Source organism: Mauremys reevesii, linkage group 13 (genome assembly GCF_016161935.1).
Source record: "Mauremys reevesii isolate NIE-2019 linkage group 13, ASM1616193v1, whole genome shotgun sequence".
Classification (NCBI taxonomy): domain Eukaryota; kingdom Metazoa; phylum Chordata; order Testudines; family Geoemydidae; genus Mauremys; species Mauremys reevesii.
Genome location: NC_052635.1, coordinates 17,053,025 through 17,080,460, shown reverse-complemented (window position 1 = coordinate 17,080,460; position 27,436 = coordinate 17,053,025). Strand labels below are relative to the sequence as shown.

The 27,436-nt window shown below is 58.6% G+C and overlaps 1 protein-coding gene across 3 annotated transcripts; it reads right to left on the bottom strand.

Moving 5' to 3' along the window:
* Nucleotides 1–2,147: 2,147 nt before the first annotated feature.
* Nucleotides 2,148–27,066, bottom strand: LOC120381339 (von Willebrand factor A domain-containing protein 5A-like). Of its 3 annotated transcripts, none has more exons than XM_039499551.1 (18): nucleotides 26,989–27,066; nucleotides 25,638–25,697; nucleotides 25,286–25,488; nucleotides 23,774–23,996; nucleotides 19,311–19,483; nucleotides 18,604–18,718; nucleotides 13,384–13,556; nucleotides 13,149–13,237; nucleotides 12,907–13,051; nucleotides 12,456–12,535; nucleotides 10,501–10,615; nucleotides 10,136–10,300; nucleotides 6,851–6,954; nucleotides 6,314–6,522; nucleotides 5,092–5,421; nucleotides 3,839–3,975; nucleotides 2,956–3,082; nucleotides 2,148–2,523 (listed from the first exon to the last, which is right to left on the bottom strand). In XM_039499551.1, the coding sequence occupies exons 2-18, from the start codon at nucleotides 25,675–25,677 to the stop codon at nucleotides 2,444–2,446; spliced, it is 2,508 nt and encodes an 835-aa protein (XP_039355485.1). In that variant the 5' UTR covers nucleotides 25,678–25,697; nucleotides 26,989–27,066; the 3' UTR covers nucleotides 2,148–2,443. The 3 variants fall into 3 exon arrangements, with proteins under 3 accessions (XP_039355485.1, XP_039355486.1, XP_039355487.1); XM_039499552.1 differs by having other exon boundaries at nucleotides 26,933–27,026; XM_039499553.1 differs by lacking the exons at nucleotides 2,148–2,523; nucleotides 2,956–3,082; nucleotides 3,839–3,975; ... (3 more) ...; nucleotides 10,136–10,300; nucleotides 10,501–10,615 and having other exon boundaries at nucleotides 12,452–12,535.
* Nucleotides 27,067–27,436: the final 370 nt, after the last annotated feature.

Sequence of the window (27,436 nt, the reverse complement as noted above, 5' to 3'; positions counted from 1 at the left end):
TGAGCTAAAGGCTGGTTCTGAAGGTTCCATTTGCTGGCGTTGGGCCAATACACCTCGTTAGAGGGACTGGGGAGGGCGTGTGCCAGGGGGCTGGGGGGAGGCCCTGCCTGGGACGGTGCCCCACTGTGGGGGAGAGCAGAGACGGCTGCCAGACAAGGCTGGGTCCCACATCCCCCGTCAAAGCTGGTCAATGGGAACTGTGCTAAACCCAGCCTCCTCTGGGATTTAGGCACCTCTGTGCTGAGGCACCAGAGCTGGAACGCCACCCTGGAGTTAGGCACCATGCCAGGAAAGCCACAGGAGGAGGGGGTAGAGCCGTATGTTACGCCCCCACCCCCGGCTGTGGGAGACCCGGCTCGATCCCCCTCTGCCTGCCTGGGAACGGGTAAGGGGAGCTGTTGGGCCAGAGAGCAAGCAAGTGACTCTGGAGCCTGCAGAGCTCCCCGGGGGGCGGGGGGCACAGAACAGGACCCCCGGCTAGTGAGTTACTGATCTAGAGAACAGCTCCGGCTGGAGCCTCCCCCGGAGCTCTGGGTTCAGGTGCTGCAGCCCAGTGACAGGCCCACGCTCCCAGCCTCTCTCCCCATCCAGCAGGGTGGGGAGCTGAACCGGGGCGACTGCTCAAAGCCCTGGGGTAAAAGCTATAAGGAGCCAGCTGGAGTTCAGAGCAAGCCACTGGATCCGGCCTTGCGACAGCTGCTTGGAGCCTCCCCTGGGGCCGAGAACCTGGGCACCCGCTGGAGGTGCAGGGCCTGGGGTCATGGGCAGGGCTGTAGGGACCCTGGCAGCGAACAGTCAGGTGCAGCAGGAGCTCGCAGGGCTCGGCAGCTGCTGAGAGGGTTGGGGAACGCCCTGGAAGCCCCAACGTTGGACGTCAGAGCTGGAAGTGGGAGTTGGGCACCTGTCTGAATCACAAGCTCCTGTGCCAGCCGCAGGGACCATGCTCTGCGTTTCCTGACTGAACGGGTTTGCATTTCTTTTCAGTGTCACAGGGACGGGGAGTCTCTGGGGTCTGCAACATGTGCTGTGTGGATCCCGGCACCAGCCATGGGATATTTCTTACCCCACAGGGACAGGCACCTTCCCTCACCTTGAACTTCACCTTCACGGAGCTTTCTGCCTGGTGACCTACAAAGAGCCTGGATTCTGCCTGCCCGACCCAGCTCCTGGGCTCAGAAGTGGGGGTCTGGGCTGGGCCCCAGCTCCCCTGGGTTTATAGCTGCTACACATCGGGATAACAACCCCTGTCTCTCTAGACTGTCCGGGGGAGCTGGGCACCCGGCTGCCATCTGGGCCTGGAAAATCTCCCCGTCTTTTCTCTCTAGAATTGTTCCTTCCCAGTTCAATGCCCTGGGCTGGCAGCATCAGGGCCTGGCCCTGCAGCCGCTGGGCGTCAGCACAGGAGCAGGGCCGGCTCCAGGCACCAGCCTAGCAAGCAGGTGCCTGGGGTGGCCAATGAAGAGGGGGGTGGCATGTCCAGCCATTCGGAGGCAATTTGGCGGCGGGGCTCTCACTCCCTGTCGGAGCGAAGGACCTGCCGCCGAATTGCTGCTGAGCGCGATCGAGCTGGCCCTGCACAGGAGACTTGGCTGCCGGAGCCCACACGGCCGTCGGCGTCAGCGCCCAGACGGGAACAGCCAGGCAAAGCACTGGGGGGGGCTGCGTGAGCAGGGGGGGAGCGTTTGCTGCTTCCCTGTCCCATTACAACGCCGCTAGGTCCTCGCTCCAGGAAGGGCCGGGGGTTCCCGAGCTGCTGGGGCTGGACGCCCGGTTCCCAGGTATCTGAATAAGAATCACGTGTCCCAACAGCAGCCGAGCAGGGACAGATTTTCCAGACGAGTGAGGGGGTGTCAGGGACCTGCACAGACCCAGAGCTAAAACATCCTGTTAAACCCTGCCCTGGGCTCTGCCCTGCATCTGCCCCCTGCTCCCCATGTGCTCCCCGCTCTCCGGGGCTCCTCCCCGCCCCCACCAGCCGCCCCAGTGTCTGGGTGCAGCTGCTCTGCCCCACCAGAAAGCCGGAGCTGGGAGCGCTAATGCACCCGCTCAGGGCAGGCGGCCCCTGACCCTGCTGGGAACCCAGTGCCCTGGGCAGCCGTGGGGAGCTCAGAGCCCCGGGACCCCAGCCAAAGCCAGGCAGACAGACAAACCGGGGGAACTGCTTTATTCCAGCGAGGGGCTGGCAGAGACAGTCTCCGCCCGCAGCAGCAAGGGCCTGTCTGCACAACCACCTTCCTCCGCTGTAAGTGACTGGGTCAGTTTAAACTGTTTTCCTTAAACTTATGCAACCAACTGGCTGCTCTTAATTTAGGATCCCTGTGGGGGGGTTAGCGGGGCTGGAGGCCCTGGGTAGTTGGGGTGGGGCGGTATAGGGATGGGGAGGTTCAGCTGGTTTGGAGGCCCTGGGTAGCTTGGGGGGAGGGGTACAGGGATCTGGGGGGGCTCAGAGCCCAAAGACAGCAGGGCCAACGCTGCAGCCCAGCAGGGTGTTGGCGGCTTCCAGACATTCGCTCAGCCGGGGCCCTGCAACGAGAAGAGGGTCGGGGGAGACATCAGCCTGGGGAACAGGGGGATGGGGGGGAGGAGGAGACACCAGCCAGGGAATGGGGGACAAAGGGCACAGAGCTCACAGCCCGGGGCACTGACCTCGGGGAGCTGGGGGGACGGGGGGCTGGGAGCCTGTCTGTCCTGGGACTGGAGGCCTCTGGGGGTCTGGCTGGGGGACCAGAGGCTGTTAGGATGCCGGGGGGCCCATGGGACGCAGATCCCAGGGCTGTGGTTGGCTGGACTGTGGGGTCCTATGGGGTGGGGTTGGTACTGTGGGCTTGTGGGATCTCAGGGTGGGGGGGCAGGCTGGGCTGTGGGACAGTCTCCAGAGGGTCGGGGGGCCTATGGGGCAGGGGCTCTCTGGTAGACGACCTGGGCCCTGCCCCCAAACACCCACTCCCGTCTCACCTGCTTGGCCCCGCAGCCAGCCCACAGCCTTGGCCTCCAGCAGCTCCCACTCGTCGCGCTGCCCCACGGCCCGGCCGTGCAGCCAGACCACGGCCAGCACCGTGGCCCAGATGCCAGGGGGCACGTCCTGGGGGTGGGGGTGGGGGGAAGAGACACAGCTAGAGACAGCGCCCAGACCCTGTTCCCCTGAGCGCTGCCCCCATCCCCCCGACCCTGGGACCCCCAGGCACCCCTCCCAGAATTGCCCCCATCCCCCTGCCCTAGGGACCCCTCTGCCCCCCCAGGGCCACATCCTGTGCAGGAGGGAGAGACACAGCCCGAGACAGCGCCCCGTCTGGGGACTCCCTCTGGTCCCCCAAGTGCTGCCCCCATCCCTCGGCCCCCTAATGCTGCCCATCTCCCTGCGCCAGGGGCCCCCCTGATTCCCCGCAGTGCTGCCCCCATCACCCCACTCTAGAGACCTCTCTGCCCCCCAGCACTGCCCCCATTTCCCTGCCCTGGGGACCCCCCAATCCAGCGCCCCTTCCCCAGACTCAGAGCGTTCCCAGCCCCTCCACTCTAGCACCATGGACCCCCTACCCAGATGCCTGGTGGGATGCCCGGGGGTAGGGAGACAGCCTCAGAGAGGACCCAGCCTGGGCCTCCCCATGTCCCCCTCCTTAGCTCTGGGACCCCTCAATCCAATGCTCCGATCCCCTGCAAGCTCCCCACTGTGGGCCCGTCTCCCCCACTGGGCTCCAGATTCAGGGGTCATGTGATCCAGTCGCTCTCAGACCCGCCCCCAGCCTGGGTCACGCCCAGTCTCATCAGGGAGCTGAGAACAGGCCCAACTCATGGCACCTGCCCCCTCATCTCTCCCCTCTCCTCCGCCCTCTGCACTCACCTGACTGGGCATCCTCCCCCTGGCGTCGGTCTCGCTCACCCCCAGCGCAGCGGCCAGCCGGGGGTCCAGGTCCCACGAGCCGTCGGCATTCTGCAGAGACACCAGCCTCAGCAGGGGAGACACTTCCGGTGCCCGCTCTAGGGAGAGACGTGGGGAGATGGCTCTTGCACGAGGTTATGGGTACAGAACAGCAACGTGGCCTGTCCAGGCTGGGGGACAGCCAACAACCTTAACTGTTACCCTCCACGCATCCTTAACTCTGCCCATCCATGGGCATCCTTAACTCTGCCCCATCCATGGGCATCCTTTATCTGCTTCTCTGCACCCTTAACCCCTCTGTGGGCACCCTCAACTCTGCCGCTTCCTGCACCCATGGGATGACAACTAATTTGCAGTTGGAGTTGGGAACCAAAGTCCCTTGGGCCCTGTGAATGTTTCAGCCCCAATCATTAATCTCACAACCCCAGGGTGTTTCTCAAACACAATCTGACCCCGGGACCATCCTGCACTACAACCTGTGATACAGATATACGTCTGGGGAGACACAGAAGCGTCTAAGGGTATAGGGGAGACAGGATGTTACACAGTCTATATGATATTATAGCTGCCTGGGCCAGGGTTATGAGGCAGAGTTAAGGTTACCTGGGCTACAGTAAGGTTGTATTTCCACACTCTTCAAATTCAGGTTTAAGGGAAGCCTTAACTTTAACATTTCTGCCTTTCGTGGGCTTCTTTGTTTAGAAACCAGACCGGGCCAACCACGATCTGTGCCCCTGAACTCACCTGTACAAACACCCGAGCCTGGGCCCAGCTTCACAAGGTATTTTTGTCTGGGAATTTAGCTGTGCCCATTTCAGAGAAAACTGCCCAGCGACATTTCTGTTACTAAAAAGCGACTGATTACCCCCTCCGCTGCCCAGCTGGGCCCTCCCCACATGTAGCTCATTGATACAAACTCACCCCCCCAAATTCCAGCTTCACAGAGTTTATTGCCTGGGAGTTTCCTTATTTTTTCCATTTTCTTACAAGATCATTTACGTCCCGACACTTAAAAAACAACCAGCTGTGGATTCCCCCTCCCCCAGCATCACACTGCTGTTTTGCCCAGGAAGTTCCTTCACTTTCTATGTGGCTGTTAAACACTTGCCCGGCTCTGGGACCGTCAGGGCACGTCTGTCTCTGACCCGATGAAGCGTCATCCTGGTGTTTCCCCCCATCTCTGAGTCCTGAGTCCCAGCCCCTGCCCCCCTCACCTTCCTTGGACGCGGTCTCCGGCGGGGCGCTGAGTGTGCAGGACTTCCTGCCCTCGTGTCGGGGGCTCCCACAGCTGCGCTTCAGCGTGACGAGGGAGCCAGGAGGAGCGGTGCCGGGGGAGAAGAGAGCCCCTACTGCCCGTGGGGAGCTCTGGGGGTGAGTGTCCCGGAGGAGGACGGGGGGACGGCAGCTCTTAACTTGCAGGTTGCAGGCCATGGCGCAGTCCACGGACACACTGGAAAGCCCTTGGGCCTGGGCCCTGAGCACAGGGGGGGAATGGCCCACGGAGGAACACAGAAATCTCCGCATGCGGGGTGCGGCCCCGAAGGCTGGGTGGGAGACAGACAGAGCGGGACAGACAGACACGCAGACAGAGACAGGCTAAGAGAGGGAAGGGAAATCCCCTCCCCCTCCACACAGCACCCAGAGCCAACACACCATTGGGACCCCTCTCCCATGCCTCCCCAGCTGGATACCCCCAACACCCAGCCCCATCCTCCTCTCCCCCCAGCTCCCTCAGAGTCTGGATCTCCCCCTAGCCCATCCCCCCAAGCTGGGACCCCCTGGATCCAGCCCCTCCCCTGCAGCTTTCCCCCAGCTTAGACCCCTCATCAAGCCCCAGGGGGCACGGGGGCGGGTGCTGCACCCCATGGATGAGGGCAGGATGCTGGGGGAGGGGGGCGAGAGGCCCCCGCTAGCCAGGCCTGCTCATGACAGCGATGCGCCTGCCCCTCCGGTCCCCGCCTGTCTGTGTCTCTCTGTCTGGGTCCGACTGTCTGATTCTCGGTCTCTGCCCCCATCTGTTTGAGTCTCCGGTTCTGGGTCCATCTGTCCGTCCGTCCGTCCGTCCCACAGGCCAGGCCCGGCGGGCTGCTCCCTGTCCCACCCAGCCGCTCTCCCCCTGCCCTGGGGACGGGGGCACTGGGGTCACCCTGGGGTGCAGGGAGGGGGCAGCACAGCCCCATGGGAGCGGGGGCAGGGAGAAGAGCACAGGAACATTAGCCCATAACCATGATGTCCCCCCTCCAATGCTCCTGGGTCCCTCCTCTCACACTGGGATCCCCCTGTTCTGGGACCTTCCCATAATTCCTTCCTCCTTCCCCCCCCCCCAGTGCCACGTTCCCCCACAGTGCCGGGTTGGGTCCCCCTCCCACCTGAGCCCTCTCCCATGTTGTCCCCCCCACCGAGTGCCGGGATCCCTGATCCTGCTTCCAGGGTTACCTGCCAGCGGGATGTCCCGTCTCACCAGCGGCTCCTGCACCGGCTGCCCCCGCTCCGTGTCCACCCCCACGTAGGCCGTGAGGGAGCAGACGACCCCCGAGCTCAGGCTGGTCTCCAGCGCCCGGCACCGGTCCCCCTCCGACCCGGTGTCCACGGCCCCCTCCAGCTCCAGCAGCAGCGACTTGGCTGCCAGCCGGTGAACGGGCAGCCTGTGCCGGGGACAGAGAGTCATGGGGTGAGCTGTGGATGCCTGGGTTCCAGCCACTGGGTTCCAGCCACTGTGGGGAGGGGATTAGGGGCTAGTGGGATAGTGTGTGTGTTTGTGTGTGTAAGCCAGGACCCCTGGGTTCTATCTCTGGCTATAGGAGGGGAGTGGGGTCTAGTGGTCACAGCAGGGAGGCTGGGAGCCAAGACTCCTGCTTCCTTCTGTGACTTGGGGCAGGTCCCCTCCCATCTCTATTCTGTTGGGGGTGGGGATGTGGGGGGCAGGACACAGCGGCTTGGGAAGGACGAGGACCAGGGGAGCGTTGCTGTCACCTGTCTCCATCCTGTGGCTGCAGGGGGAACTGCAGCGTCTCCTTGTAGGTCTGGTCCTGGATGCGGTACTGCAGGCTGACGCCACCCACGGCAGTGTCTGGGGGCTGCAGGCAGAGAAAGGGGGTCAGAGGTGGAGTGCGAGGGGGGAGAAGATGCCTGGGGACCCCCCCAGACCCGGGTTACAGAACAAAGGGGGTAAATATGCCCAATTCACAGCAGTTAGGGGGCTGCCTAGTCAGCCCAACGGCCATCAGTAGGGTCAGGAGATAACGACCCCCTTTGAGATCCATGGGGCTGGGGTAGCACAGAGACCTCCAGCCCAGTGGTCACTGGTAGGGAACAGAGTTATCGATCCCCACGGAGGTCTCATCTACACCACATGCTGCAGTATAACTACGTCGCTCAGAGGTGTGAAAAATCCACACCCCTGAGCTCCAGCTCCCTGAGCGACGTAGTTACACAGACCTTAGCCCCCCATGGAGGCAGGGCCGTGTCGGCAGGAGAACTTCTCCCATTGGCTTAGAGCGTCTTCACCAGACGTGCTACAGTGGCGCAGCTGCGCAGATGTAAATGTATAGCATAGACGTGCCCCTGAGATCAATGCAGCCAGGCTAGTGCAGAGACCCCCCCAGCCCAACTGCCATCATTAGGGATCAGAGTTAACATTCCTCACTGAAATCAATGGCCTGGGATGGCACAGAGACCCCCAGCCCAATGACCATCATTAAAAATTTAAGAGGGGCCATATGGGGTCAGACCAAAGGTCCACCTAGCTCAGTATCCTGCCTTCCAACAGTTTAAACCTGCTGCCTATTAATTTCATTTGGTGACCCCCTAGTTTGTGTGTTATGAGAAGGAGTAAATAACACTTCCTTATTCACTTTCTCCACACCAGTCATGATTTTATAGACCTCTATCATGTCCCCCCTTCGTCATCTCTTTTCCAAGCTGAAAAATCCCAGTCTAGGTAATCTCTCCCCATATAGCAGCCGTTCCATACCCCTCATTATTTTTGTTGCCCTTTTCTGAAACTTTTCCACTTCCAATATAAGTTTTTTGAGTTGGGGTGACTAGCTCTGCACACCGTATTCAAGATGTGGATGTACCAGGGATTTATACAGAGGCAACATGATATTTTCTGTCTTATTATCTATCCCTTTCTTAATAATTCCCAGCATTGTTTGCTTTTTTGACACCGCTGCACATTGAGTGGATGATCTCAGAGAACTATCCACAGTGACTCCAAGGTCTCTTTCTTGAGTGGTTAAAGCTAATTTAGATCCATCATTTTATATGTGGGGTTGGGATTTTCCAATGTGCATTAGTTTGCATTTATCAACACTGAATTTCAGCTGCAATTTTTTTGCCCAGTCACCCAGGTTTGTATAATTTTTGGTGGTGCCCAGAATGGGTCCAAGCTGAGCCATCCAGTCCATAGGACTGACCAGGGCAACTGCCCCAGGTCCCGCACTTTGGGGACCCCCGCGCTTCAGGGGGATGCAGGGTCCAGGGTGGCCTGGGGGATTAGCAGGGGACCTGGTGCCGGCAACAGCGAGCAACCCGGCCCCAGCCTGCCCCGCTGCGCTCTGCCCCGCCGGCTCCCGGCATCGCTCGGGGGAGGGGGAGGAAGCTGGAAAGAGGCAGGGTGGGGGCGGGGACTTGGGGAAAGAGGTGGAGTGGGGGTGGGGCAGAGCAGGGCAGGCTGGGGCTGGTCACTTGCTGCTGCCAGTGCCAGGCCACCTGCTAACCCCCCACACTTCCCTGGACCCCGCATCCCCCTGAAGTGTGGGGCCCAGGGGGGTTGCCCCGTCCCATGGACAGGATGGTTCTGATTAAATATAAGCCCAAACATTGCTGGAGCCGGGCCCACGTTCCTGAATATTGGTGGATCAGGGGAACCACAGGCCCATATAACTCCCCGTCTATGTTGTGAGATCCTTTTGTAGCGCTTCGCAGCCTGGGACTTAACTATCTTGAGTAGTTTTGTATCTGCAAATTTTGCCATCTCACTGTTTACCCCTTTTCCCAGATCATGTATGAACATATTGAATGTATGCCCATTTTCCAGATCATGCATGAATATGTTAGCGCTGGTCCCAGTACAGAACCCCTGGGGGACACCACTAGTTACCTCTCTCCATTCTGAGAACTGACCATTTATTCCTACTCTGTGTTTCCTTGGGGAGGGATAGGTCAGTGGTTTGAGCACTAGCCTGCTAAACCCAGGATTATGAATTCAATCCTTAAGAGGGCCATTTACATATCTGGGGCAAAAATCTGTCTGGGGATTGATCCTGCTTTGAGCAGGGGGTTGGACTAGATGACCTCCTGAGATCCCTTCCAACCCTGATATTTTATCTTTTAATCAGATACCGATGCATGAGAGAACCTTCCCTCTTATCCCAGGACAGCTTACTTTGCTTAAGAGCCTTTGGTGAGGGACCTTATCAAAGGTTTTCTGAAAGTCCAAGCACACTATAGCCACTGGATCCCCCCTCAAAGAATTTGAGTAGATTGGTGAGGCATGATTTCCCTTTACAAAAACCATGTTGACTCTTCCCCAGCAAATTCTGTTCACCTACGTGCCTGAGAATTCTGTTCTTTACTATAATTTCAACCAGTTTGCCCGGTACTGAAGTCAGGCGTATTGGCCTGTAACTGCCGGGATCGCCTCTGGAGCCATTTTTAAAATTTGGTGTCACATAAACTAAAAATGCCTGGAGAATAGCTAATCAATTTGTTCCAAAACCTCCTTGAATGACACTTCAATCTGGGACAGTTCCTCAGATTTGTCATCTAAAGAGAATGGCTCAGTTTGGGAATCCCCCGCCCCCACTCCACATCCTCAGCTGTGAAGACCGATGCAGAGAATTCATTTAATTTCTCTGCAATGGCCTTATCGTCCTTCAGTGCTCCTTTGGCATCTCGATTGTCCAGTGGCCCCTCTGGTTGTTTAACAGGCTTCCTGCTTCTGATGTTCTTAAAATTTTTTGCTGTTACTTTTTGAGTCTTTGGCTGGCTGTTCTTCACATTCTTTTCTGACCTTCCTAATTATATTTTTACATTTCACTTGCCAGGATTTATGCTTCTTTCTATTTTCCTCACTAGGATTTAACTTCCACGTTTTAAGGATGCCTTTTTACCTCTCACTGCTTCTTTCAGAGTTACCACCCAGGAGGGGGTGGGAGGTTCCTGGCTCAGTCACTGACCCCAAGCCCTGGGGGCGTAGTGTGTGTGTGAGTGTGCGCGTGCGTGTGGGTGGGTGGGGGGAGGTTGCTCTCTCACCTGGGGCTGCCCACGGAGCTGGGCGTAGATGAGGCACCGCTGCCCAGGGAAGATCACCTCAGGGCCCCGGCCCAGCAGCGCCGCCTCCATCCCGGGGGGCAGATCCCAGCTCAGCGAGATCCCAGTCACGGCCGGCTGCAGGGCCCGCTTCAGAGACTGCAGTGCCTGGGGGAGAGACCAGCACACACAGGGTGGGGCCAAGACACCAGCGTCCTACCCTGGCATGGGGGGGAGGTGAGGCATGGGGACTGGTGGGTAGAGCGGGGGGGCTGGGAGTCAGGACTCCTGGGTTCTCTCCCAGCTCTGGGAGGGGAGTGGGGTCTGGTGGATTAGAGCCGGGGGAGCCCGGACTCCTGGGTTCTCACCTTGGGCTGCATGCGGTCCTGGCCCGTGATGAACTCGGCGCTGCCCCCTGCTGCCCGGGCGATGCCTTTGACCAGAGCCGTGGAGGCCCCTTCCCCAATGCCGAAGGAGAAGCACCTGCAGGGGGGCAGAGTCCAGGGGGTGGGGGGTCAGAGACAGGAGTAGGAGGGGCAGAGCTGGGGGGTCAATTCAGTGCTGGGGGGCAGTTGGAGAGCGGTGAGTAGGACTGGGGGGCAGGGTGAGGTGAAGGGATGGGCAGATGCTGGGGTTGGGGTCTCTCTGTTGGCAGGGCTGGGGGGAGATGATAGGGGCAGAGGTTCTCCATGCTGGCAGGGCTGGAGGGAGAGAGTTTGAGGGGGGTCTCCAGGTCGGGAAGGCAGGCAGCAGCTTTGGCGAGATAATGGGAGGCAGGGTTGGTGGGTGCTGGGGGTCCCCAGGCTGGAGGGAGAGAGTTTGAGGTTGCTGAGGGTGCCCATGCCAGTAGGGCGGGGGGGACAGGGCTTGGGGTTACTGGGGAGCTCTCCAGGCAGGCAGGGCTAAGGGGACAGAGTCTGGGGTTGCTGGGGGGTCCCCAGAGCAGCAGGGCCGGGGGCAGGGTTGAGGGGTGCCGTGGGGCAGAGGGTCCCCAGGCCGGCAGGGCTGGGGGCAGGGTTGAGGGGTGCTGTGGGGCAGATGGTCCCCAGGCCGGCAGGGCCGGGGGCAGGGTTGCGGGGTGCCGTGGGGCAGACAGTCCCCTGGCCAGCAGGGCTGGGGGCAGGGTTGAGAGGTCCCAGGGGGCAGGTGGCAGGGCTGGGGGACAGGCGTGATGCCGTGTGACAGGTTACTATTGATTAGCGCAGGGGGGCAATTCGCCGGTGCGCATATCACAGACCCGCTGCAGGGCCCGCGCACTCAAGCCGGACACCGGGCAGAGCAGAGCAGAGCAAAGCGGGCGTCAGCGCGTCACACGTGCCCAGCGTGTGCCCTGGGAACCACAGCTGCTCTGAATTCATGAGAGCCAGAGACACGGCGGCGGCGGTGTCGTCAACTCTCCGTAACCCTGCTGATCGCGAGCTCACCCCGCCCCATAGTTCCTTGTGCTTGTGCCGCTGGAGCAATCCCGAGTGCGGGTGTTTCGGGGTGTGAGGATGGACGGTCTCAGCCATCGCACCGTGTCCCCCGCATTGGACCTGGCCCATGTAAATGCAGAACTGCGTTCACTCTGAAGCACAGCTCCCGACGCAGGCCAATGGACGTGCCATTAACTGTCTGCGTTCAGGCCACACAGCGAGACCCGGGCGCTGATGGAAACTCGCCGGATGGTTTTCAGCGAGGAAAAGGGACCCTGGGAGGGATCGCGCGTCTCCGAGCTCTTTGGCTGCCATCAGGGGCCTTCTGGACACCAGGCTGAGGTCCCCAAAGCCATTCCGGGGCACCCTTGGGGAATGCAGATCCCACGTCTCTCCCATCCTCTGAATTCACAAACCGACTCACCTGCTCCGTGGTTCACTGCGCTAACCTCTCGCTGGCTGTTCCCTTCTCCGAGCTAACACACCCGCGGTTAGTTCACAGGCGAGCTCTGGAGTGTCCCGTCAGCAGGCTCAGTGCCTGGAGAACCATGTGACTTTGGGTTGATGCCCAATCTCGTTCCATCCAGTCTGTCCGGGGATCAGTTTGGCTGGAGCACCCATGGGGGCCGTCCGTGGTGAGACTGGCCCGTGAGCCGGGTGTGCATGCCTGGTCCTGGCTGGGGAACCGAATTCCAGGGAACACCCCCAGGCTGGGGGTTGGGGAATCTGCCCTGGCTTCCGACAGTCTGCGCTGAGGTTGGCACTCTCAGCTGGGGGCCACTCTGCACTGTGACAGCAGGGTTGGGGGGGTGTAGGGGGCAGGGTGGGGAGTCGCTGGGAGGCAGGACTTGGAGGGTGCTTGGGGGCAGGGTGGGAGGGATGCTGGGGGGGGCAGGTGCCCCCTTTACCTGTGGGACCTCTGGTGACGCTGCACCTCAGTGATGACGTCCTTGGTGTTCCCCACCTCCCCGTCCGTGAACACGAACAGCTGGCGGGGGAGAGACGCTGTCAGAGCTGGGGACCCCAAATCCTCCTGGAGACACCCCCTTCCCCTGGGAATGGGGGCAGCCCCCAAAGAGCCTGCCCCACTGACCCCCCTCCCAGAGACCTCCCTGGCACTCCTCCCTCCCTCCCAGCGCTGCCACCCAGCTCTAGACAGAGGTAGCCCCCCTTAGCTCCTGCCCACCATGGACTGCTCCCACCCCCAGGGGCACTGGCCCCCCATTGGTCACAGTCCCACTCTGAGCCCTCCCGTAAAGCCACTGTCAGCTACCCCCCCAGCCCCTCTCCAAGCACCCGCCATCAGCTCCCCCCAGCCCCTCTCCAAGCCCCGGGACACCCTGCTGCTGCCCCTGATACCTGGCGTGGGTGCCCGTCCCGGCAGGGGCTGCGGTAAATGGCTCGTAGCGGCGCCAAGATCTCGGTGCCCCCCAGGTCGGCCTGGAGCTGCTGGATGCGCTGCAGGGACTCGGCCATGGTCTGTTGGGTGTATGCCACGCTCTGCCTGCAGGGGGCGCCAAGGGGTCAGGGGAGGGACAGCTGAAGCAAGGGACACCCCAACCCCATCCTGCCCTGCCACCAACCCCCAGCCCTGGACTCACGGGTAGAAGGACTCGAACCGAGACCCAAAGCCGTAGATGTTGAAATAACAGCCCAGGGGCAAACTCTTCAACAGCAGGACCAGGGTCTCCTGGGGACGGACAGACAGATGAAGTCACTCCCCCGGGCCTAACCAGCTTGGGCTGTTCCTCCACCCAGCTCTGCCCACCAGGCCCAGCCAGCCTGAGCTGCTCCCCTCCACAGGCCCATCTAGCACGGCCTCCCGCCTGGCCGTACCTTGGCGCTGTCGATGCGCTGGGGTGAGCGGTCTCGGCCGTCGATGGGGCACCGCATGCTGCCGGAGCGGTCCAGCAGGAAGATGAACTCCCCGGATGGGCTCTGGCCCGGCACCGCCTCAGGCAGGCTGGGCAGTAGGGTCACCATCACGGCTGGGTCGCCCATCAGGGAGCCTGCGGGGAGACGGGGCCAGCCCCAAATGGAGCAGGCATGGGGTTGAGCCCTGTGAGTCTGCGAGAGCCCCCAGGCCCACCTGACTTCTCCAGCCAGAGCCCAACCCATGTCCCTCCTCTCTCCTGCCCTCCCCATAGATCCCCTACCACCCCCAGTGCCCGACTGCCCCTGAGCCCGACCTCTCTGTCCCTCCCCCCATATCACCCTCTCCCTAGATCCCCCACCATCCCGACTGCCCCAGAGCCACACCCCTCTGTCCCTCCCTTCACACCTCTTTCCCCTAGATCCCACACTGATCCCAATTACCAGCCCCTCAGCGCCTTCCCTTCCATCCCCTGTTCTGCGCCGTATCCCCAAACCTGAAATGCATCCCAGTGTCTACCTGCTCCCAGGCACCCCACCCTCCCACTCCCTGCTCCGCTGAGACCCCCCCTCTGGTTCCCAGCTTCTTCTGGTCTCCCCCGCCCCAGCTCCACACACACCTCATCCCCAGCTCCTTCAACACCCACCCACAATCATAAGAACGGCCACAATGGGTCAGACCAAAGGTCCATCTAGCCCAGTATCCTGTCTGCCAACAGTGGCCTATGCCAGGTGCCCCAGAGGGAATGAACAGAACAGGGAATCATCGAGTGATCCATCCCCTGTCACCCGTCCCCAGCTTCTGGCAAACAGAGGCTAGGGACACCATCCCTGCCCATCCTGGCTAATAGCTGTTGATGAACCTATCCTCCATGAACTTATCTAGCTCTTTTTTGACCACTGTTACAGTCCTGGCTTTCTCCTCTGGCAAGGAGTTCCACAGATTGACTGTGCAGTGTGTAAAGAAAGACTTCCTTTTGCTTTTTTTAAATCTGCTGCTTAATTAGTTTCATTTGGTGAGCTCTGGTTCTTGGGTTATGAGGAGTAAATAACACGTCCTTATTTATTTTCTCCACACCAGTCATGATTGTGTAGACCTCGATCATATCCCTCCTTAGCTGTGTGAAGAAATATTTCCTTTTGTTTGTTTTCAATCCGTTGCCTGTGAGGGCGAACCATGGATTTATCTAGAGCAGCGTTTCTCAAACTGGAGTCCTCGGACTCCTGGGGGTCTGCGAGGGAGCTCCATGGTGTCTGCGGGTCCCGCTGACAAACTCTTCCCTCTCCCTCGCTCAACTCCTCTGCCTGGAAACGGCTGCCAGCTCCCTGTGGCCCCATGGCAGCCAGTGAGGCTCCGCTCATGGCCCCTGCCAGAGTGCTGGCTCCGCAGTTCCCATTGGCCAGGAAGGGGCAGGGCAGGGGAGAGGTCCCTGAAAATTTTAAAATCAAAGTGGGGGACCTCAGGTTGCTACAGTTTGAGAACTGCTGATCTAGAGGCGATACAATATTTTTTGTCTTGTTATTTATCCCTTTCCTAATGATTCCTAACATTTGGTTTGTTTTTTGGATTGCAGCTGCACTTTCCGTGGATGTTCTACTCCTGGGGGAATTCGGCACCACTGCGCATGCGCAGAATTTATGTCCAGTGCCGATTTCCTTGCTTCCCTGCAAAAAAAATGACTTCCTATCAGGGAAGCAAAGGGAAGCCACAAAAGTGGGCATCTGACCCTCCCAGCCGTATGTTTCAGGTGCCCAGGGCAGCCAGCGGAAGGTAAATCACTGTGGGGCAGGGGGCAGGACTAGGAAAGACCCAGCTAGTGGCTCTTGTCCTGTGCTGTGTTCAGCTGCTGGTCCCGGCTGGGTTGGGGAGGTCGGGACTTCCTCTTCCCCGGCAGGGCAATTAGGGCCAGGTCAGACCCACCCCCAGATTTCTCCCCCAGCTGCAGGAAGCTCTGCAAACTCCCCCTCCGCCACCACCACTTCCTGCACCCATCGCTCCTCAGCTGAAGGGGGAGGGATCCCTGTAGAGGGAGCTGCTCCCCCATCCGTCCAACCCATGTGCATCCAGACACCCTCATACGCAGACCCTCCTGCCGAGCCTCACCCGCCCGCACTCAGAACCTCCCCTGATGAGCCCCACTCCCGCTGCACCTGGACCACCCCAAAGAGCCATCTGCACTCAGATCCCAACCCCACTGAGCCCCAACCAGCTGCACCTAGATCCCCACCCCACTGAGCCCCCCACCCGAGCCCACCCTGCTGAGCCCTAACCACCTTCACCCTAACCCCCTGCAGAGTCCCATTATCTTTGCACCCAGAACTTCCCAACAAGCTCCTGTGCATCCAGATCCCCCCCACCTGCAGATCCCCCACTGAGCTGCCCGCATCCAGACTGCCCCACCCAGAGTCCTCTCACCCCACACCTGCATCCCCCCACACTAAGCCCCCCCACACAAGGATCCTGCCTTGCTGAGCCTGCCTGCCCCACACCTGGTGCGCCTGGCACAGAGGGCAGGGCCTTGGGGTGTTTCTGGGGCAGGCCCGGTCCTTGCACTGTCAGGGTTGGGTGCAGCCTCAGCGCTGAGTCCGTGTTCCGGGTGGGCGCTGCACAGTGATCTCCCACCTCTGTGCAGCCAGTGGCCCATGCTCCCCACTGCCAGGCTGGAGCCTCCACATTTATTTGACAAATAACATTTGCAGAAATTTAGAACACGGTGCCTGGAATTTTTATATTTTTGGAGCAGAATTTTAACGTTTTGGCGCAGAATGCCTGCAGGAGAAATGGTTTCAGAGAACGAGCCACGATGACTCCAAGATCTTTCTTGAGTGGTCACAGCTAATTTAGGCCTTGTCATTTTATACGTATAGTTGGGATGACGTTTACCAGTGTGCATCACTCTGCACTTATCAACACTGAATTTCATCTGCCGCTTTGTTGCTCAGTCACCCAGCTTTGTGAGGTCCCTTTGTAACTCTTCCCAGTCTGCTTTGGGCTGAGCTATCCTGAGTAGTTTTGTATCTTCTGCAAATTTTGCCACCTCACTGTTTACCCCTTTTTCTACATCATTTATGAATATGTTGAACAGCCCTGGTCCCAGTACAGACCCCTGGGGACATCATTATTTACCTCTTTCCATTCTGAAAACTGACCCTTTATTCCTACCCTCGGTTTCCTGTCTTTGAACCAGTTACCAGTCCATGAGACAACCTTCCCTCTTATGCCCTGACAACTTACTTTGCGTAAGAGCCTTTGGTGACAGACCTTGGAAAAGGTTTTCTGAAAATCTTAATACACTATATCAGGGGTGGGCAAACTTTTTGGGCTGAGGGCCACATCTGGGTGGGGAAATTGTATGCAGGGCTGGCGCAGGGGGGTGGGGTGTGTGAGGGGGTGCGGTGTGCTGAAAGGAGCTCAAGGCAAGGGATTGGGGCAGAGGAGGGGTGCGGGGTGTACGAGGGGGCTCAGGGAAGGGGGTTGGGGTGCAGGAGGGGTGTGGGGTGTACGAGCAGGCTCAGGTGCGCAGTGCAGGCAGGGGAATTAGAGCGGGGAGTCGGGGGTGAGGTGCAGGAGGGGGTGCAGGGTGTAAGAGGGGGCTCAGGGCAGGGAGTTGGGGTGTAGGAGGGGTGCATGGTGCAGGCAGGGGGCTTAGGGCAGGGAGCTGGGGTGCAGGGTGTACGAGGGGGCTCAGGGAAGGGGGTTGGGGTGCAGGAGGGGTGTGGGGTGTACGAGCGGGCTCAGGTGCGCGGTGCAGGCAGGGGAATTAGGGCAGGGAGTTGCGGTGTAGGGTGTACGAGGGGGCTCAGGGCAGGGAGTTGGGGTGTAGGGGGGGTGCAGGGTGCAGGCAGGGGCTCAGGGAAGGGGTTGGGGTGCAGGAGGGTGCCGGGTGCAGGCAGGGGGCTTAGGGCAGGGAGCTGGGGTGCGGGGTGTACGAGGGGGCTCGGGGACGGGGGTTGGGGGGCAGGAGGGGTACAGGGTGCGGGAGGGAGCTCAGGGCAAAGGGTTGGGGTACAGGAGGGGTGTGGGGTGTACGAGCGGGCTCAGGGCAGGGAGTTGGGGTGCAGGAGGGGTGCGGGGTGTACGTGGGGGCTCAGGGCAGGGAGTTGGGGGGCAGGAGGGGTGCACGGTGCAGGCAGGGGAATTAGGGCGGGGAGTCGGGGGGTGGGGTGCAGGAGGGGTGCAGGGTGTACGAGGGGGCTCAGGGCAGGGAGTTGGGGTGCAGGGTGTACGAGGGGGCTCAGGGCAGGGAATTGGGGTGTAGGAGGGGTGCGCGGTGCAGGCAGGGGGCTTAGGGCAGGGAGCTGGGGTGCAGGAGGGGTGCGGGGTGTACGAGGGGGCTCAGGAAGAGGGTTGGGGGCAGGAGGGTGCAGGGTGTACGAGGGGCTCAGGAAGAGGGTTGGGGGCAGGAGGGTGCAGGGTGTACGAGGGGCTCAGGGCAGGAGTTGGGGTGCAGGGTGTACGAGGGGCTCAGGGCAAGGAGTTGGGGTGCAGGAGGGGTGCATGGTGCAGGCAGGGGGCTTAGGGCAGGGAGCTGGGGTGCAGGAGGGGTGCGGGGTGTACGAGGGGGCTCAGGGAAGGGGGTTGGGGGGCAGGAGGGGTGCAGGGTGTATGAGCAGGCTCAGGTGCGCAGTGCAGGCAGGGGAATTAGGGCAGGGAGTTTGGGGGTGGGGTGCAGGAGGGGTTCGGGCTCCGGGGTGGCAGCGGTGCACACCAGGGCCAGGGCAGGCTCCCTGCATGCCTGCCCTGTCCCCGGCCCCGCGCCGCTCCAGGAAGCGCTGAGGCCCCTGGGGGAGAGGGGGTGGAGGTCGCTGCGTGTGCTGCCCTTGCCACGCGTCCAGGTACCTCCCCCGAAGCTCCCATTGGAGGCGGTTCCCCATTCCTGACCAATGGGAGCTGCGGGGGACGGTGCCTGGAGGCAACACACGGAGCCTTGTGACCCCCCCAACCCGGGGGCTGCAGGGACGTGGTGCCAGTGGTGCCATGGGCCGTCGCCAAAGCCCTGAGGGGCCAGATCTGGCCTGTGGGCCATAGTCTGCCCACCCCTGCACTATATCCCCCCATTCCCCAACCATCCCCCTCATTGCCCCGGGCCCCCTGAACCCAAGTCACTGCCCAGAAACCCCCACCCCAACATCCCCATCCCATGGATCCACTGGCCAGGGCAGCAGGATGCAGGACTCCCCCACCTGGCTCTGCTCCGGGCAACCCGAGCTCCAGCACCGCGCTGGGTTTGTGCGGCTCCGCGTAATACACCAGCAGCTCCACGTCCCGGCCCCACGGGGGGGCCTCGGCCAGAGACACCTGGGGGGAGACAGACACCGTCACCTCCCCTCGGCTCCTGGGGGGGGGGCAGGGTTCCCAGGATGCCCCCCATGCAGCCGGAGGGAGGGAGCAACTCCGGGTTAGGAGGGAGGGAGAGAGGGAGGGAAAAACACCCCAAAGGCAACACCAGAACTTGGCTCTTCCTGCAGAAAACACTGGGAAAATTCTGACTTTGTTTGGCTAAATCTTTCCAATTTGGGGGTGATATTTTCCCACCCCCCATTTTCTTCCATTCAAAATGAAGGAGAAGGAAACTCCCAGAAAGCAAAGGGAACCAGGACCCTCGAATGTCCAGGATTTCACCCCCACAGGCTGGTCTCAGCCCCTTGAGATTTTCCCCAGAGAACGTGGGCAATTCCCCGGATCTGTTGGTGTCGCTCAACCCTCTTCCCCGCCACCCCCACCCTGCCCCAGAGCTCCCACCCCTGTATATGCTCACCCAGGACCCAGGCCCAGTGCCCTGGCACCCACCCCTCGGCCCAGAGCCCCCATCACCCCCCTGCGCAGACCCACCCATACTGACCCTCCCAGTGGGGATAGTGGGGACCCAGGTGTCCGGGTGAGCCCTTACCTGGGCGCTGGTCCAGTTCCCGGCCGTGTAGCTCAGGGGGGTGAGGGAGCAATTGGAGAGCACGCGGTCGATGCCGTGGGGTGACTGCAGTGTGGCGCTCAGGCTCAGGGTGTAGGGCAGCTCCCCCTGGGGGACTCGCGGGACCCCCTGGGTGACGTCCTCCCCGTCCCACCCTGCAGAGAGAGACACGGGGTGAGCACGGGCCCAGGCAGAGACAGATGCATCCTGGAGGCGAATGCCTGGCTGTTGGTGTCACCAGGCATGGCCCAGTGTTGACAGAGGGGTGGAAAACAACAGTGCCAACGAAGGCTCCCTGTATCAGGCCTCTGCTTGCCCGAACCGCTTCTATGTTTAGACTTTAATTAACCCCACAGGCCAGATGGAAAGAATGGAATGTGTGGCAACTAGTTATCAGTACCAGGAGGCAATTATACAGCCTGCTTGCACCTGGCTGAAGGGAGTGAAACAGAATGACCGGTCAAGAAAAGTTACTAACGAGATAATATGTTTGCTGCCAAGTCTTTATAATGTGCTTGCTGTATGGGAACGCGAGGGGGAGGAGGGGGGGTGAGTAGAGGGAGGGGTAGGTAGTGGGGGGTAATAGAGATGCTTAGCTAAAATCATGTATAAAGAGAGAGAGCTGTTTGTATCTGTGTGCAGGATTTGAGATTGCTATGTCTCCCTTGCACCATCTTATTTGGGCTCAAATAAACCTTTTTTTTTGTTTCTCCACCCTGGTGTGTCTATTGGAGCGAGGCACTCCGGGCAACGAACCACGGTTGCTGTCGCCTCGGGCCTCTGTGCCGGCAACATGGCTGTGAAGATGGTGTCGCCAGGAGCACTTTGGCTTTCTTGACCACGAGCTGCTGTTCCAGAAAGAAGGATGCTAAGCAGAGATGGGGCCCAGCTAGCGAGGAAGAGGAAGAGCATATTTGGCTACAGACTGGCTGGCCTAGTGAGGAGGGCTTGAAACTAGGTTTGACGGGGGCAGGTGACCAAAGCCCTCAGGTAAGTCAACAACATGGAGACCTGGGAGAAGGTTTGGAATTTGGGGGGAGCATGGGCTGTTATGGGCGGGATAAAGGAGAGACAAGACAGAACTGGTGGGGGGGGGAATCAAATCAGTATCTTAGATGTCTGTATACGAAGGTGAGAAGTATGGGGAATGTGGAGGAAAAATGTTTTGAGGCCTAAACTTTGGTTAAGCAAACTGTATGTACGGCCTGAAGGTAGAAAAAGGAGGGGAAGGTCGAAAAAAGAAGGGTAGAAAGAAATTATAAAAGCAGAACTAACTGTAGAAACTAGAGAAGCAAAACTAACCATTTGTAACAGCTTGTGATGAATAGCTGCCAGGTGACAGAGGAAGAAACCACAAAGGGCAAAACTAAGGAAAACAGGAAAAGCTGCTTTGCTTCATGCCTTATGTGGATGTAAAGTTTTAAGGAAGTATATGTAATTTTTGTGGTTTTATCCTATATAAGCTCTCGTATTTTATCTATCCGGGTCGGGGGGTGGAGGGGGTTCGGCTGCCTTGGCTGACTCCCCCATTCATGCATGTTTGATTGATCAATAAAGGAGCCTCAGGCTAATCTGATCCAAAAATAATCGTGTGGTCGATTTTTCCACAACAGGAATAAGCAGGAAGAACTGGTAATGCTAGTAAATAAACACAACTATGACAGTTGGCATCACAGAGACTTGGTGGGAGAATTCGCATGACTGGAATATTGGGATAGAAGGGTACAGCTTGCTCAGGAAGGACAGGCAGGGGAAAAAGGGAGGAGGTGTTGCCTTATATATTAAAAAGGTGTATGCTTGGACTGAGGTTTAGATGGAACTAGGAGACAGACTTGTTGAAAGTCTCTGGGTAAGGATAAAAGGGGTAAAAAACAAGGGTGATGTCAGGGTAGGGGTCTACTACTGACCATCTAACCAGGAAGAACTAACAAAATCATCCAAAGCACAGGACTGGGTGGTGATGGGGGACTTCAACTACTCAGACCTCTGTTGAGAAAATTACACAGCAGGGCACAGATTAGCCAAAAAGTTTGTGGAATGTAGTGGAGACAATTTTTTATTTCAGAAGGTGGAGAAAGCTACCAGGGGAGAGGCTGTTCTGGATTTGATTTTGACAAATAAGGAGGAACTGGTTGAGAATCTGAAAGTGGAAGGCAGCTGGGGTGAAAGTGATCACGGAATGGTAGAGTTCATGATTCTAAGGAATGGTAGGAGGGAGAACAGCAAAATAAAGATAATGGATTTCAAGAGGCAACTTTAGCAAACTCAGGGAGTTGGCAAGTGAGGTCCCATGTGAAGTGAGTCTAACAGGAAAAACAATTGGAGACAGTTAGAAAGGCCAAGGCACAAAACAAGATCAAACCAGCCAGAGACATAAAGGGTAACAAGAAAACATTCTACATTAGAAACAAGAGGAAGATGAAGGACAGGGTAGGCCCATTACTCATTGGGGGGAGGGGAGGGAGAATAGCAGAAAATGCAGAAATGGCAGAGATGCTTAATAACTTCTTTGTTTCGGTTTTCATCAAGGAGGCTGGTGGTGACTGGACGTCTAACACAGTGAATGCCAGTGAAAACAAGGTAGGATCAGAAGAGGCTAAAATAGGGAAAGAACAAGTTAAAAATTACTTAGACAAATTAGATGTCTTCAGGTCACCAGGGCCTGACGAAATGCATCTTAGAATACTCCAGGAGCTGACTGAGGAGATACCTGAGCCATTAGCAATTGTCTTTGCAAAGTCATGGAAGATGGGAGAGATGAAAAAGGCAAATCTATCTGTAAAAAGGGAAATAAGGACAGCCCAGGAAATTACAGACCAGTAAGATAATGGAGCAAATAATTAAGCAATCAATTTGCAAACACCTAGAAGATAATAAGGTGATAAGTAACAGTCACCATGGATTTGTCAAAAACCAATCCTGTTAAACCAACCTGACAGCTTTCTTTGACAGGGTAACACGCCTTGTGGATGGGGGGAAGCAGCAGATGTGGTATATCTTGACTTTAGTAAGGCTTTTGATACTGTCTCCCATGACCTTCTCTTAAATAAACTAGGGACACGCAATCTAGCTGGAGCTACTATAAGGTGAGTGCAAAATGGTTGGAAAACCATTCCCAGAGAGTAGTTATCAGTGGTTCACAGTCATGCTGGAAAGGGATAATGAGTGGGGTTCCGAATAGATCAGTTCTGGGTCTGGTTCTGTTCAATATCTTCATCAATGATTTAGATAATGGCATAGAGAGTACACTTGTAAAGTTTGAGAAAGATACCAAGCCGGGAGGGGCTGCAAGTGCTTTGGAGGATAGGATTAAAATTCAAAATGATCTGGACAAACTGGAGAAATGGTCTGAAGGACAAATGCAAAGTACTCCATTAGGAAGGAACAATCAGTTGCACACATACTAAATGGGAAATGACTGCCTAGGAAGAAATACTGCGGAAAGGGATGTGGGAGTTATAGTGGATCACAAGGTAAATATGAATCAACAGTGTAACACTGTTGCAAAAAAAAAGGGAACATCATTCTGGGCTATATTAGCAGGAGTGTTGTAAGCAAGACACGAGAAGTAATTCTTCCGCTCCCCTCTGCGCTGATTAGGCCTCAACTGAATTACTGTGTCCAGTTCTGGGTGCCACATTTGAGGAAGGATGTGGACAAATTGGAGAGAGTCCAGAGAAGAGCAACAATATTGATTAAAGTTCTAGAAAACTTGACCTATGAGGGAAGATTGAAAACATTGGGTTAGTTTAGTCTTGAGAAGAGAAGACTGAGTGGGGACATGATAACAGTTGTCAAGTATGGATAACGTTGTTACGAGGAGAAAAAAAATTGTTTTTCTTAACCTCTGAGAGTAGGACAAGAAGCAATGGGCTTAAATTGCAACAAGGGAGGTTTAGGCTGGACATTAGGAAAAACTTCCTATCTGGGTGGTTAAGCACTGGAATAAATTGCCTAGGGAGCTTGTGGAACCTCCAACATTGGCGATTTCTAAGAGCAAACACCTGTCAGGAATGGCCTAGATAATGAATCCTGCCATGAGTGCAGGGGACTAGATGACCTCTCGATGTCCCTTCCAGTCCTATGATTCTATGGGGGGAATGGGCTATTGAGGGGCATGGGGGGATGCTGGGATATCAGGAAAGGGCCCAGGGGGGAGTCACATACCCTGGAGCGGGGATTGCAGAGCTGAGGGGGGGCTTACCATGGGGCACATAGTAGTGACCTATGGGTCTATGAAGGTCCCTGTGGGTCTTTCCCTGTGGGGTATGCAGCAGGGGCTAGGGGACCTTGTGGGGTTACAGGCTGTGGGGTCACTCACAATAGGGTGTGCAGTAGGGGTGATGGGGACTGCGGGTCTCACCAGGCAGGCTAAAGTGGCAGGGGGATCTGTGGGTCTCACCATGGGGCACGCGGGTGGGAGCAGGGGGATCTGTGGGTCTCACCATGGGGCGTGTAGCGGGGGCGCAGCACAGCTGGCAGCATGTAGCGGGCGGCTCCATCTGGCTCCAGCGGCAGCTCGCAGACGTAGCGCAGGGTCAGCGCCGCCTCCTCCCCAGGGGGCAGGTTCCCCAGGGAGCAGCTGAAAACATCGCCCCCGGCCCCTTCCTGCTGCAGCAAGAAGGAGCTCTGCCCCCCGGCCAGCGCGTCTCCATACATCTCTTGTGCCTGCCGGAGAGACAGGGTCATCCCGAGATCCCCCTGCCCCTGAGATCCCCCTGCCCTGCCCCCCAACCAGCACATTTTCATACAGGTTACTTCTGGGGGAATTCTGCACCACTGCGTTTGCGCAGAATTCACATCTGGCGCAGAATTCCCCTCACCCCCTCCGCAGAAAATACATTCTGCCCAAGAACTGCTGCAGTTCCACCTTTTACCCACCAGAGGCGAGTTCTTCACAGCATCCTGCCCGCGGAGCCAGGTTAGGACGGAGTGGGGCACACGGGGTTGCAGGGGGGTGGTGGTCACAGAGAGGGGTTCAGAAGGGCTGGTGGGGGGAGAGGCTGGGCTGTGGGCTCAGGAGCTAGTGGGGTGACACCATTGAGCCAAGGACTGAATGGGAGGGGGGCTGCAGGCCACACGAGAGCAAGGGAAGGGGGATGCAGGGCACACAGGGATGGGGGAAGAGGCTGCACAGATTGATGGGGTGTGTCTGACTGAATGGGAGAGGCTTGGGGTGAGCCAGGGTCTGCATGGGGGAGGCTCCCCAACTCCCTAACAATCCCTCCCCCGCAAAAAACCTGTTCCATACTTCTCCCACCGACCCCCAACAATCCTCGAGGTTCACTCCAGACTCCTTCCCTCTCCCTCAGCTCCTCCGTTACCCCTGACTCCCCGAAGCCTTTGTGCTGCTTCTGAGGGGGGCAGGAAATCCGGTTCTGTATTGTAGTTTCAATGAATTCTTACACCAAGTTCTGTATGAATAGGCCTCAAAAGGAATCTATTCGTTGAAAAAAATTACCAGAATCTTTGTTTTGGTCTGTGTTGTTACAGACAAACTTGCTGACACTATTTTGAAATAAATTACCAAAATAATGGAAACTGGCGTGACTACATTGTGTTATTTTGACAAGAAAAATGCAAAATTTTAATTTTTTGGTGCCTAATTCCCCCAGGAGTAACAGCTCCTGCACCGCCTGTAGTGACAGGGTCAGCCTGAGCTCTCCTTATCCCACGAGATCACACTGCCAGCGTGTTTCCGTACAGCTCCTGTGTGTGCCGGGAGAGACAGCGTCACCCCGAGATTCCCCATTACCCCGACATCCCCCTGCCCTGCCCCCTGGCCAGCACGTCCCTGTGCAGCTCTTGCAGCTGCTGGGAGAGATAGGGTTACCCTGAGATCCCCCTGCCCCCACAACAGCGCACTGCCCTGCCCCCTAGCCAGCGCGGGCGTACCCATACCCTGCCCCCTGGCACCGTCTCTCCCCCATTGGACCCATGCCCCCCCCCCCCGGTACCTGTTTCTTCTCGCGGAGCTGGGCCTGGATGCAGGCGCCCCCCAGGCGGGCCTGGAAGGCGTAGACGGCCGCCTCGGCGTCCACGGGGAACACGAACACGGCCTCCACGGGCCCCTGCTCATCGTTCCTGTAGAGCAGCTCACAGCCCACGTCCGCCACAAAGCCTCGGATCAGCACCGTCACCGAGCCGCTGCGCAGGGGCACTGGGGGGAGATGGACATCAGCCAGGGGCCCCTCTGACCCCCACAGGCACTGGGAAAGGGGGATGTCAGCCATGGGCCCCCCCACAACACCCCCCATAGGATCCAGGGGAGGGGGGCATCAGTCATGGGACCCCCCCGCCCTGACTCACCCGGCTTGTTGGAACTGTTCAGGAGGCCGCAGCTCCTCATCTCGGTCTGGGGTCGGGGATCTGTGCAGGGGAAGGGTGTGCGGTGAGATACAGGGTTCCCATGGAAACTGATGGGCACAGGGAGTGTCCCCCAGCAACGGCTCTGAGACCCCAGCCCCACCCCCCTGCTCAGCCAGGTCCTGTGGCAGGGAGTCCCGCAGGCTCACGGGCCTAGCTCAGAGATCAGAGTGATGGCTCCTCTCGGGCCTCCCCAGATCCCCCCTTCCTGCACACGGCGCCAGCTCCCAGCAAGTGGGGGCTGGCAGGGACCGGGGCACGGCTGGGAACTGGATGGAGAAATGTGTGTGTGTGGGGGTAATAGGGATGGATGGATGGACAGATGGACCGGAGGGGGTGGGGTGGGGATGGATGTTTGGATGGAGGGAATGGCTGGGGGCCGGGGGAGGGTGGAGAAATGTAGGGGAGCATCATGGGGCCCTGCACTTCTGCTGAGGAGGGGGACACCCCCACTTGCCCAGAGTGGGATGGACACACCCCACCATCAGGACTCTCAGCCAAGCCAGACAATCAGACCCCCCCGACATGGCCCCAGCCCCCAGCAGAGATTGGGGTACGGCTGAGAGATGGAAATGTAGGGGGATGGATGGACAGACGGAAGGAGGGAGACGTGAGTGGGGACGCACAGACAGAAGAGGGAGTTGGACAGGCATGGGGGGTGAGGATGGACAGATGGATGGAAGCGGGGGTTGGACAGGCATTCAGGGGGTGAGGATGGACAGATGGACAGAAGGGGGGTTGGACAGAGTGGGGGGGTGAGGATGGACAGATGGACGGAATGGGGGGTTGGACAGTGCGGGAGGGGGGTCAGGATGGACAGAAGTCGGGGGCGGCTCTGACCCAGCAAGTTGCTGAATTTTCTGCACTGGCTCCAATCCCAACTCTCCCCTCCAGGGCCCTGCTCCCAGAGCCAGGCTGTCCCCTGCTGGGCAGAGCCGGACCTGCCCGTCTAGGGTCATAGACCCCGCTCTGCTGAGGGCGAGACCCCGTGACTCCTGGGGCCAGCAGGTGGGGGGGGGGGGCTCCATGGGCGGTGCCGGGCAGGGCTGGGCCGTGACTCCAACCCCCTCCCCTGCACTGAACATCCACCCTGCACAGTGCTGGGGGTGGGAGACACAAGGTCCTCCCTGGTCGCAGCGCACACACACGTCTATCCCTGGCTTGGGGGGAAGGACTCCTGGGTCCTATCCTGTTGGGGGGGGGGGGCTGGAACCAGGACTCCTGGGTTCTCTCCCTACCTGGGGGCCCTGAACCCCAGGGCAGGGGATTGTGGATGTCCTGAGGGCCCTGTTACCTTCGCTAGCCCGGACCCAGATGCAGAGTCTGGAAAAGCAAAACCGAAAGTCACTTTTCTAGGCTAGCCCCACCCAGGCCAGCCAGGGAGCATCTGCAATTGTCTGTATGGCGATCGGGGGGGAGGTCCCGGATGACTGGAAGAAGGCTAATGTAGTGCCCATCTTTTAAAAAGGGAAGAAGGAGGATCCGGGGAACTACAGACCAGGGCTGCCCAACAGGGGGTGGGGGACAGGACAAGTGGGGCAATTTGCCCCAGGCCCCGCAGGGGCCCCCACAAGAATATAGTGTTCTATAGTATTGCAACTTTTTTTTTATGGAAGGGGCCCCCAAAATTGCTTTGCCCCAGGCCCCCTGAATCCTCTGAGCGGCTGCTACAGGCCAGTCAGCCTCACTTCAGTCCCTGGAAAAATCATGGAGCAGGTGCTCAAGGAAACCATTTTGAATCA

What these genes read in the sequence shown, in the direction of transcription:
- LOC120381339 (XM_039499551.1), bottom strand. Translation starts at nt 25,677, where the DNA reads ATGAGGAGCTGCGGCCTCCTGAACAGTTCCAACAAGCCGG. An exon ending in CGGTTCGAGTCCTTCTACCC is followed by an intron (nt 13,052 to 13,148) that starts GTGAGTCCAGGG and finishes CGCCCCCTGCAG; the next exon opens with GCAGAGCGTGGCATACACCC. An exon ending in GGGGGAGGATGCCCAGTCAG is followed by an intron (nt 3,083 to 3,838) that starts GTGAGTGCAGAG and finishes CCCCACCCCCAG; the next exon opens with GACGTGCCCCCTGGCATCTG.